The sequence below is a fragment of the Scleropages formosus genome, chromosome 19 (assembly GCF_900964775.1).
Source record: "Scleropages formosus chromosome 19, fSclFor1.1, whole genome shotgun sequence".
Classification (NCBI taxonomy): domain Eukaryota; kingdom Metazoa; phylum Chordata; class Actinopteri; order Osteoglossiformes; family Osteoglossidae; genus Scleropages; species Scleropages formosus.
The window spans coordinates 2,576,584-2,588,887 of record NC_041824.1 but is presented as its reverse complement, the minus strand read 5'-3'; the positions used below and the strand labels follow the sequence as shown (position 1 = coordinate 2,588,887).

Genomic DNA, 12,304 nt, shown 5'->3' with positions numbered 1-12,304 from the left:
GTTTTTTTAATTTCAAATTAAAAAAAAAATAATGAACGCAACGTACACAGACCGTACTGAAATTGCACCAGTAACATTAACCAGTGGTACGAATGGGTAAATAATTCTAGGTAGACCAACACTGTAAGTCATTTTGGAGAAAAACATCAGAAAAATGTAAACGAACTCCGTTAGTCCTTCTGACAGAACGATGGTTTTATGTCATTTAACTCTCAGGGATCATTCTGAGGCTAGAGAGGGAACTCTCAGGAGTGGACTCTTTTTTTAAGACATTGGAGAACAGAGTGAGAATATTTACTGACAGCAATTTCCATTTTCATTCAAGTAGGAAATTAAAATGTATTTTTCGCTGTACAACAATTAATGGCAACTGTCATCCCTGTAACTCAGGGGCATCAAACCCCTTTCAGCTGATTTCCATTCCAAACCATTCCCCTGGCTTAATTGGTCCAATTAGTACTTAATTATCTGCACTGTTTAAACAGATGTGCTCCCTCCAGAAAATAGCATCGAGATTGGTAATAGCCACAATCCTCTGATGTACTTTACACTTTAAGGTATAAAAAAAAAAAAAAAAAAAAAGAAAAACATTTAAAAAATTCACAATGGCAAAGCAAAGTAATTAATGGAAGAGTCTGATTCACAAGAGCCTCCAGGATCTGGGTCCTACACTTCTAACCCTGTCCACTTTGCTTCTGAGGCATATCCATCCATATGGCATGGTAATATTCTAGCAAAAAAATAATTAAGAAAAATAAATAAATTAATTAATAAGTTTTACGGTTTCACATTTAATTTTTCTAATTGAAAATTAAATTAATATCTGTAAGGAAACCCATGCAGTTTCTTCACTGTTGTTCATAAGTTACATTCCAGGTCAACAATTCTGGCATTTAGCCCCAAAAGTCTATCAGCATCACCACAAATACAACTTCGGGACACGATCAACGAATGCTGCTAAATGAAACAGTGTTTTGCACACGATGTGCCAGTAAAAGCAATTATAAACAAAATGGCAGATGGTGAGAATGACTGTAGGAGTGCAGAAGCCCCCATCGGTGGAATATTCCACTGATACAAATCATGGGCTTTCTTCAGAGCTGCCATTTCAGAGCTGTTTTTTTTTTTTTTTTTTTTTTTTTTTGGGGTAAACCCTGCCATAATGTACACCCCCCTGCATGTGTAACTCCTCCAGAGTCACTGAACCCCAGAATCCTTCTTCACTCTGATGAGTTTCCCTGGCTTCCCGCAGGGTCCATGGGGTCATATATGAGAACATTAAACCGTGTCAATTATCGTACCCTTATTTTTTGTCTCAGTTTCCAGTCATTATGTGATTACTGGCCAGCATTATCGAAAATCATCTAACTGTGCGTGGAGGGATTTGTCTGTGGTGGCACGGTGGTACAGCAAGTAGCGCTGCTGTCTCACAGCACCTGGGTGGTAGAAAAGGATGTGGGTTTGATCCCCACTCAGCCTGTGTGGGGTCTGCATGTTCTCCCTGTTTCTGTATGGGTTTACTCTGGGTGCTCTGGTTTCCTCCCAAAGTCCAAAGACATGTTCTTCAGGTTCACCCATAGTGTGTGAGTGAAACGGAGAGTGTGTGTGTTCCGCTGATGTATAGATGAGTGACCCAATGTAAGTAGTGTATCTAGCAGTGTAAGTCACTGTGGTGAATAAGGTGTGTGGGCTCATAACACTACATAGAGTTCATCTGAAGTTGCTTTGGAGAAAAGCATCTGCTAAATGTGAAATGTTTATTTAGACATGGTATGGTCAATGCATGTATAAAAAAAATATTGTGCAATCCTTGTTGAGAAATGTATTGTGTTGTTTTTATGAATTACATTTAATGGTCGTTGTGACCCTGATCAAGGCAATGAATGGATGATCAGTTAATGGATTAAGTAGGTCTGAAAAATCTAATGCGACATGTCAAACTGTTTGCAGTAGTGCTTGGTGCAAATTTGCTGCAGTTGGGTTGTTGTTTGGCCTTGGACAGTCTTTAATCCCTCTTGGAGAGCTACTTTCATGCCTTAAGGATGGAAATTATGGAGACAGGAGGAAACTGAGAGGGATGCAACATTTTTAATAACAAGAGAAAACAATGACAGAGGAAATATGCTGACCACAAAGTCAATATTTCCAAACAAATTGAAGAGCCTCCGGAAAAGCGACTGCACCGCGTAACAAAACAAAATAGGCCACTATAATGAAGGAGTGCAGGTCCGAAAGTGCCACCACAGGGCGCTCAAATTATCGCCGATGTTGGACATCACCTGAAAAACCACTTTGGACCGGATACAGACGAGGTCGGCCGCTTCGCTGAGTGTGAAGGACTTTTCGTGTCGCTCGCTCTTCTCGTTCTCCCATTTTGGAGACAGCGAGCAGTCAGAGAGCCTGGGACCGTGTTACAGAGAGATGCTCCCCTGTCTTTGCACATTTTAATTGCTCTGACTTCTCAGCCCCCTGTCTTCGTGGCTCCCGGCTCCAGTGAGCAGGTGATGTCTGTGGTTCTTCCACCTCCGTGCTGCGAACTGAGGGAAAAATAAAAAACAGTAGTCTGACAAGGGCAGGACCAAATTCACTCACTGCCATGTTCCAGTTGACCCCCCCCCATATAGCATCCATCAGTGTCCCCTGCAGTGAGGTGTCTTCTGGCTGGTGGCCGTCCTTACGGCCATTCTTACACTAACTAATAGTGGCTAGTTTGTATACCAAGTCAGATACACAAAATAACAATATTTTTTTTCTATTTTTGTTAGCATTTTTTTTTTCAAATTAATTAAATATGTTTCTCTCTTTTAAATAACATTCGGGATGCTATTGAGAGGTCTTCACTTGAGCCTATGTGGAATTTTCCCTCACTTTCTAGAGTCTCGCAATGATAACATAATTAAGCATGAAACAGTAGTTTAAAGTAAAAAAAAGAGCATTGTTCAAATTAAATCCTGAATTTCTGGGCTCATTCACATTCATGAGATTTACATTATTCCCTTCTCTCTATTGAATTCCCATTATCCAGTGAAAGTCATTATGCTGCTGAGTGTGGTAATTCTGTCACTGGCCTATGGCTGCACAGGTTAACAGGGAAAACATGGGAAGCAACAGGACTCAAACTGTGGGAGCCTCTATAAGATGTTCTGGGATTCCTACCTTGCAAAAATGTGATATTGTATTTAATTTCATCAGAACAGGTTATTAGCCATACTTCCAGCTCAGCAGTTATTAACTCAAACAATTACCGGCCTAATAAAACAAATTAAGGACTTCTCTCTTTATTGCCATTCTTTCATTTACCTCCCTGGTCCCCCTCCCCAATGTAAATACACACACATATATATATATATATATATATATATATATATATATATATATATATATATATATATATATATATTTTTTTTTTCTTTCTTTCTTTTCCCTGGGGGGTGTGGTGGTGCAGTGGCACAGTGGGTTGGACGGGATTGGACCGGGTTCTGCTCTCCAGTGGGTCTGGGGTTCGAGTCCCGCTTGGGGTGCCTTGTGATGGACTGGCGTCCTGTCCTGGGTGTGTCCCCTCCCCCTCCGGCCTTACGCCCTGTGTTGCCAGGTTAGGCTCCAGCTCCCTGTGACCCCATATGGGACGAGCGGTTCAGAAAGTGTGTGTGTGTGTGTGTGTGTGTGTGTGTGTGTGTGTGTGTATTTTTTTTTTCTGATTTGCAGAGATCTTTTAGGAATCATAACTGTGAACTTTGCCCATTTTATACCAAAGCTTTTAATTTAAAAAATGAAAAAAAAATATGTGACAATTCTAACCTTATGCTGTTTGACCTAAGTCCAGTTTATAGTTCAAGTCTGGCAACGGAAATGTCTGCAACACCCCAGAGTAAATATCAGGCTTATTAGTGACATAAAAGCACATCCCCCCGAGCGTGAGAAAGATAGTGACGCAGGTGACAGGGAATGACCCTTGAGGAGTCTTTCACACTTTTATGGATTCAGTTCTTAGAACTTCATCCAATATTTATGGTGGTAATTTCTAAAACTTTGAGAAGGCACTCCAGGTCAAAATGAACTGCATATTCCCATAGTTCTGTGCAAATTTAATAAACTTTTTTAATAAAAAGAAGACAATTATTACCTCGTTTTTTACACATTGATATGTTGTAATGGGACCACAAGCTTCAACTGAATAAAAATATGGACAGATAGATGTTGTAATGGGAATTAAGTAACAATTTAGTATAATAAACTATTTGCAATATAGTTACTTAATAAGCCCCCCTTTTTTTTCTTTTCATTAAGAATTTGATTACAGTTCAATCCGTAGGAGATTTGGTTACGGGTTGTGCATCAACATTTTGGAAAAGCTCAGTTATGTGAAACGAGTTCATCTAAGCTTATTTAATGCTTTAAAAAAAGAAAAAAAAGTTTCTTTGGAAGGTTAGACTGTTTCTTTCTGTGCAAATATCTTACCAGATGCATGGCTGACAAGCACTGGAGAGAGATTATGTGAGTCCTAGTTAGAGTTTATCAGACATTTTTAGGTATCGACTCTGAATTGCGTTCCCAGTTCAGTGTAACTCGGATTAGTTCAATTTTGTTCAAGTTCATTCAATATTACTGCTAAAAAAAAAAGAAAAAAAAGTGTCTCTCTTTCTCTGCCTTGTTTTACCTCAGTTAAAACCACAGTTAAAGTGAACATCTTGTATTTTGATTTTCAGAGCTTCAAGGCACATAATGTATAGCATTTCCAAATCAAAATTGTGGTTTTACTAAATTGTTTAAACCCTGTTAATCAAAGCCACCTGTGCATATACTTCCATATACAGTGTCACACAAGTACTTTATTATCAAACCAAATCATGATAACTTACTGTCGCTGTCATACTTTCTACTGGTTAACTGGAACATTACAAGTCCATTTATTTACAAATAATTTCTCTGGCAGCTGTAGTGCACTTTTCTGAAAAAGCCACATGAATCGACCAGAATAAGGCAGTGGACTAATATATTGCTGTATCCCTTTCCAGCTTCATTCAAACTCGGATAAAGGCGATGGGTCGGTGAGGTACATCCTGACGGGTGAAGGGGCAGGGACGATATTCATCATCGATGAGGTAACTGGGGACATTCACGCCACCAAGAGCCTTGACCGTGAGCGAAAGACGCATTATGTGCTGCACGCTCAGGCCATCGACCGGAATACAGAAAAGCCCCTGGAACCCGAGTCGGAGTTCATCATCAAGGTCCAGGACATCAACGACAACGCGCCCAAGTTCCCCGACGGACCATTTGTGGCTTCTGTTCCTGAGATGTCTGAAGTCGGTAAGTCTTCCCGAACATCCGGGGCCGACTCTACCACGGCTAGATGTTGCATTGCGGTTCCTGTGCTCATCAGTTCACAATTCAGTTGTTTATTTTCGAAATCCTCTTCCACTTCTGATTACCGCGTTCTCAGTTTTTCGGTCCTGATTAAACAAATGAGGATTGTGTTTTGAGCTTGATTTTTATTTTTCTTCATTTAACAGCAGTCATGCTCTATGAGGTCTGCGGGGTTTGTCGGTTTTAGTTGTTTACGTGCTCTCTATTAGTTAATTAAAACATAAATAAAGTAACCCAGCTTTTGGAGGTGTGAATAATTTGCTGATTTTCCTAGTTGTCACGCCGTTCTCTTTGTAAACAGCAACTCTAATCAATCGACTGCTGTGACACAACTAAAACCATCACTGCCGGCCTTAACTTAGGCCATTAAAATTTTTCATGAACGGTAGAAACGATTTGTTATGTGGAAATGAAACCTAATTTATGATTAACTACATTTTTCAAAGCGGAATTATTGCCTTTTCTGTGTCATAGTTTTCACGACATGTACAGTCACCAAGAACAGCCATAAGCATCTCTTCAGTTTCTGGGCACACTTTGCATGACCTCAGGATCACCTACCCATGGTACACAGCTGCAGTATCACGACACTCAAAAGACTCTAAAGCCACATGTAACGCTAATCCCTTCGAAGCTGATCCCCCTTGAACACAAACTCGCTCTGTTCCCTCAGTTTCGGAAGGGATGCCTGAACCGAAAGATGACGGCACTTGCAGCACAATCGCAGTCGTCCTACTTTCTTTACATGAAGTATTTCCCAATAACCCTGTGCATGTTGCATATTGTTATCCTTAGATCTTCACTGAAGCATAACATCACTTTTTTTTTTTTGCCTCACCAGTAACCTAAGTCCGCCAAGTAAACACCCCGAACCTAGAAAGGCGAATAACCCGTATAAACATGCGAACCATAATTTCCTATGTATACCTGTCAAAATGACAGAAAAAGGTTGAAAGTAGGTTGAAGTACTTGGTTGCCTTCAGAAGGCCACCATAACGACTTCCTAGTTTTTTTGTGCAAGTTCAACCCAAACAACTATGGGGAGAAAAAAAAAAAAAAGAATTTATTGCATTATTATTCTATCGTCTAGAAAATATGCTTTCACCAACGAGACATTTACATTTAGTGTTGCTGCTCTTACAGTGCTCTGTATTTATGAGTACAGCGTGTATCCCCGTCGATAGGAAAACTCTTACAATGCTCTCTCTAACTCAAATGAACAAAAGTGATCTCAATGTCAGCAACTATTATTCTGAACTGCACAATATCCAGAAATGTATTCTGACATCTCTGTATGAGTGATGAGCGCTGTGTTATTGAAAAGTTGCACTCTTTACTTGGTGACCCCACACAATCCAAAGTGTTTTTATTCTTTGTTCAATATTAAACATCTAACCTGAATTTAAAGAAGCTCTTATTTCACACCACACGAGCTTGTCACAGAAGGAAGATTATTCCTGAATTCTCATCACAGTAAAAAAGTGAAAGAAATAGAGGCCCTGAATGTTGCTGCTATCTATTGATATGTATACATTGCTATTTTTAAAGGTGGATATCAGCTGAATAATAGCATGTGAAAGATTCCCTTGAAGGTTATTACAAAATCTTCCTTCCTGGGGAATCAAACCTACACCTTTCAGTTTTACTGCACCTACCAGTTCAGTTCCCCAAACCTTGTAGTGCTCATTGCCTTTAAATATTTCAGATATTCAGGGATGACTTATTGAAAATATTGACTTTTTTGGTAGTAGTGATGTCTTACAGCTCAATATTATGTCTAAGCAGAACCCAGGCAGTCTGTTTCTTTGGATGTTGAAATGGATGTCATAACTGCCCCCCTCCCCCGTGTATTTTAACTGCATACCTACTGACAATGTGAAGGTGATTGATTTAGAGACCACACTCACATCGCCACTACCTACAGTTGGAAAAAAAGCTAATTTATTCTGCAGAACTGGAATGGCTTTCTATCCTCCCACTGTTGGTATAAATGAAGCCCTCAGCTGCCACGGGGAGTGACTTTGGGCTCCCATTGAGAAATGGAAGATCGCCACTTAGGAAGGCGCTGATGGTGCAGATGGTTTTGGTTGGCATCATTACCTCTCATAACAGGCAGGTGAGCAAATTAATGAATGAAAACGTTCATAATGGGTGGTAAAAACCTTTCAGATCTTGTAGGGTCTCATAACAGTGAAATCTAGAGTGTCCTTTTTTACAAGCAGTCCATGGTAAAACCATTGATGGTTGATGATTGAGGACAAACCGAGCAATCAGATGACCTGGTCTTCTGTAGCCGGCTTTACTTGGACAACCTTGTGCATTCGTGTTGCTTTTGTCCTGAAGGGAATTCTCTGTTGATGCTAGAGATACCAGGCTTTTGCTTCCGTCGCCATTAGCTGGAGCAGAATGTATTTCCCCCACGTCTGCACTTGCACAGCCTATGTACGCAGTGCGTAGATTCAAGAAAAGTCCTTGTGATTAAGTTTGGTTTTAGAAAGTTCGAGTTGGCCAAAGACAATTATTGACCCACAAAGCTATCCATTCGGTTTCAATGGAAGGCTGTGAACGGAGGTTTAAGAGCCTTATTTGGACTATAGAAGTTCCACAACTTGTTTTTCTATATGAGTTTTGGGACAGTACAGTATGTACATTGGGCATTTACAGTGGCACTGGAACATAGAGAAAATGAACCAAAGTCTGGGGAAAGTACCACCCCACTAAATCCAGAGACTGTGTGTCAGTGTTAGGAGCCCTATATATCAGGTGGGTGGTGGACTGTGCTGGATCTACAACACTGACCCCAGCAGTAACAGCTCCCATCAGGTCTGTAACCCCCCCATCTCTTCTAGGCTTTATCTCAGCAGTGTCTAACTGCCGGCACCAATCTTCCATTCTGTCAAAAGTGATTGGCTGGGTCCCTGCCAGTTCTCTTTCACACCACCAATCTTCTCAAATGCGCTGTGGAGTGACGTTCTGAGTGCAAGATGAAAGGGAGCTTCCAGTGCCCCCCCACTCTTTCTTGAACTGACACCTAAGAGGAAATGGACAGAATCTATGAAAGGGGCACCTTGAGAAAATCGTCTTCTATCTAATCTAATTTCAGGAAGCGTTGAAATTCTCCCTGTCATATATTATACATAATATACAGCATATTCTGAATAAGCATCTTATATAAGGGGAATGGGGGGCGCAGTGGGTTGGACCAGGTCCTGCTCTCCAGTGGGTCTGGGGTTCGAGTCCCGCTTGGGGTGCCCTGTGACGAACTGGCATCCTGTCCTGGGTGTGTCCCCTCCCCCTCTAGACCTTCGCCCTGTGTTGCCGGGCTGGGCTCCGGCTCCCCGCAACCCCATATGGGACAAGCGGTTCAGGCGGTGGGTGGGGGATGGCACTGGTGCAGTGAATAACATTAGCCTGGGTGGTATGAGAAAACACGGGTTCAGTCTGTTTGAAGTTTACATGTTCTTCCCTTGTCTGTGTGTTTCTTATGGGTGCTCCTGTTTCCTCTCATTGTTCAAAAACATGTATATATATGTGTGTGTGTGTGTGTGTGTGTGTGTGTGTGTGTGTATATGTATATATATATATATGTGTCATTCACATAGATATGCTCTATATATACAATGTATACACACACACACACACACTCACTTTCTGACCCGCTTGTCCCATACAGGGTCGCGGGGAACTGGAGCCTAACCCGGCAGCACAGGGCGTAAGGCTGGAGGGGGAGGGGACACACCCAAGATGGGATATACAATGCATAATGCTATGAAAAAAGTATTTGCCCTCTTAAATTTTCTGTTTTTGCAGCTTTTCGACTCAAAATTTGCTTGAATTTAATTTGATTACAATCTGTCTCCCATCCTGGCTACCCCCCCCCCCCAGCCTTGTGCCCTGTATTGCCTGGTTAGGCTGTGCTTTGCTGCAACCCTGCCCGGGACAAGCGGTTTCAGACAGTGTGTGTGTGTGTGTGTGTGGAATCTGTGTAGTAATGTATGAATGGAGCCCGAAAATAGAAAAAAAATGACACCAATACTGGCTTTATGTCATTTCCTTAGTGTGGAAGATAATGAAATGGGCAGTCATACAGTAAGTGTGAAAAAACAGTTCTACCCTGATTTTAATCAGTGTTATTAATGGGGTTGTTAGAGTCAGCTATTTATTAATAGTACAATATCTTTTGCATTATTTATAATTATTACTTATTATGTTTGATCATCCCATTTCCGTATGTGTTTGGCTGGTCGTGCTCCCACAGGATGTGCCTGTATTTTACTGACTTAGTGTGTCTGTCAGCAACTGTGCTTAATTTCCAAAATTGTTTTCGGGCAGCTGGTAGCATATGGGTTACAGCTGCTGTCTTTGGACCCCCCAAGGGTGGTGGTTCAAATCCCACCTCCAGCAGTAGTATCCCTGAGCACGACATTTACCCTAAGTTGCTTCAATAAAGCTACCCAACTGTACGCATGGGTAAATAATTGTTGGGACCATAACACTGCAAGTAGCTTTAGGGAACACAGTAAGCTAAATGACTAAAATAATAAAATAAATATTGTATTTGCAAAACTGTTCCTTTGTGATTAATTTGCGAAATGGCTAGCAAGCAGAAATATGAGTATTATGGTGATGTAGAAAAAGGAAAAGTAAAAGAAATAAATGGAATAAAAATGGAAACAGTAGTGCAGCATAAAAATATGATTATAGTGCTGTTATATAATTATATACTATTATACTATTATTCTACATTAATATTATTTTAACATGAATAGTATGTGAACTTGATGGAAAAAATGTAACAAAGCCCTGTGGTACAATGTAGCATTCATGCAGGGCAATTTTTAATATATCCTTATGGTTTATAAAATACAGTTTAATGGGTCTTTCCATTTACAACAAAATCGACTTATGACGAGCTTACTGGAACGGAACCCTGTCGCAAGTCGACGGCTGTCTGTAAAGACTCAGTTGAAGTTGGTATTTCAGCTAAATGGCCAGACTGTGGAATGTGTTTGGAAAAAGGAAAAAAAAGAGAGGGAATCTACACCAACACAGCACAGGATGTGCAAACTTAACAAAACCAGAGCTGGATCGGAACCCTCAGCTCCAGCGCTAAAAACTTTGAAAGAGAATAATTTGCACCCCAAATTGCATGAGGAAAACAGAGAAATGTAAGCTCCTCTGCACCAAGATTACTGTATACTTGGGGGAAATTTCTACAAGACACGTTATTTGAAAAATATTTTTAGCTGTGGTTTTATCACGGCGTTTCATTCCTGTGTCTGTTGTGGTAACGCTACCCATGGCTGAGAGCCCTGGATGCATTACCTCATCCTTTTCCATTCCATACAATCCATTATTCCTTATCTTGAAGGTATGAGCTCAATAATACACTTGTACAGTGAACAATGACACAGAAGATTCTGAAATACATGTAACTGTATATGCCAGCGATTGTTGTTTGGTTACAATCTGTTTATACTCTCAGATTATTTCTTGGGCAAAGGCATTGCCATACAAATTCTACCATTGGCATTCACTGGAAGGGACTGTAAGTGGTTCAAAATGGCCTGTTTACTACATTTCTCTAGTGCCAAAGAACTGTGTAAAAATGTCTTTTGTCTATTGCAAACAGGCAGGAACATTACTGCAGGTACCAGTCACTTAAACACCTTGCAGAGCTTCACTTCACCCAGTAAACCAAGTAAGGTTAAGTACTTTGTGCAAGGTACAACAGCAGGTTAATTTCAAGGAAATAGGAAGCTCTCCTGATGGCCCCCGTTTCACCCCCCAGGTTTATGACATTAGACTCTGTAGTTGCTTTGTGACACTTTAATTGAATGTGTCTTAGATGGACTAGCTCTTTCTTCTTTCTCCTCTCACTCCTTTGTGTGTCTTGAGGTGGATCCTTTCAGTGACTCCACTCAGAAAATCCCCTTAAGCTGAACGATCTACTGTTCAGCGGCTTCAGGAAGGATCAGAAATTTGCGTGCTTCTGGTGCAGTTCCACGCGTGGTCATTACTCAATAAGGGAATTTGTTAGGTAAATAAAATGAATGACAGAGGAGAGTACTTGGGCATCTGTAGCCCTCAAAAAGAAAAAAAAAAAAAACTGTGCAAAAGGATTCCAATTTAACAAGTTTGGACTCAATGCAGTATTTTAGCTAGAAGGCCTCAGTCAAACTTATCCAAATAGCATTTTTGTAATGTAATGGACTTAAAGACACAGCAAAAGTGTTTCTTCTGAACTCCTACAGTAACCTCATTAGAATGATTCTTGCCTGTGATTATGGCTATTGAGGGAGAGATTTTGCAGTCTGACTGGGAAAATGTGTTCTGTTGTTCTTGCTCACCTTTCCGTTCGTATACGCTAACATTGACTAGCAGTCAAAGCAAGGAATTCCTTAGAAAGAAATGAAAAACGTGGATTTTTTATTTTTTTTTCTATGTTGTGTTTTGCATTGTTGAACTATAAAAGTAAGGGTATCTTAAACATGCGGACTTGATGATATCTTCTTCATGGGACACAACGTGAACTTGCGACATAATTCCTTTGTCAAGGTGGTTGTGACTTTTTGTCACGTCACGTCATTGTCGACAACTGCTTGTTCGAAGGGGGGTCGCGGCGAGGCGGAGCTTTACTCGGCAACACAGGGCGCAAGGCCAAAGGGAGAGGGGACACACCCAGGATGAGATGTCTGTCCATAACAGGGAAACCCAAGCAGGGCTCGAATCCCAGACCCACCACACAGCAGGCACTGGCTGAACCCGCTAAACCGCCACGCCCCCCTCTCGTGACTTTTTATATAGACATTTTTGATCACTGGTCAGTCCCCAGTAATCCTATTTTAATTGGCTGGTTTCAGGTGTCGCAATCACATTAAACACAAGGAATGTATGGCAACCAGTCAACAGTGAAGGAGGGAGGGAAGCAATAGAA

At 40.9% G+C, this 12,304-nt stretch overlaps 1 protein-coding gene across 1 annotated transcript in view; it reads left to right on the top strand.

Annotated features, from left to right (window-relative positions):
• Positions 1–12,304, top strand: part of LOC108927649 (cadherin-18) — a 62,491-nt gene that overhangs the window by 12,874 nt on the left and 37,313 nt on the right. The window contains exon 2 of the mRNA XM_018741059.2: positions 5,016–5,310. Coding sequence (XP_018596575.1) covers positions 5,016–5,310 — 295 coding nt within the window. The remainder of the gene's footprint in view (positions 1–5,015; positions 5,311–12,304) is intronic.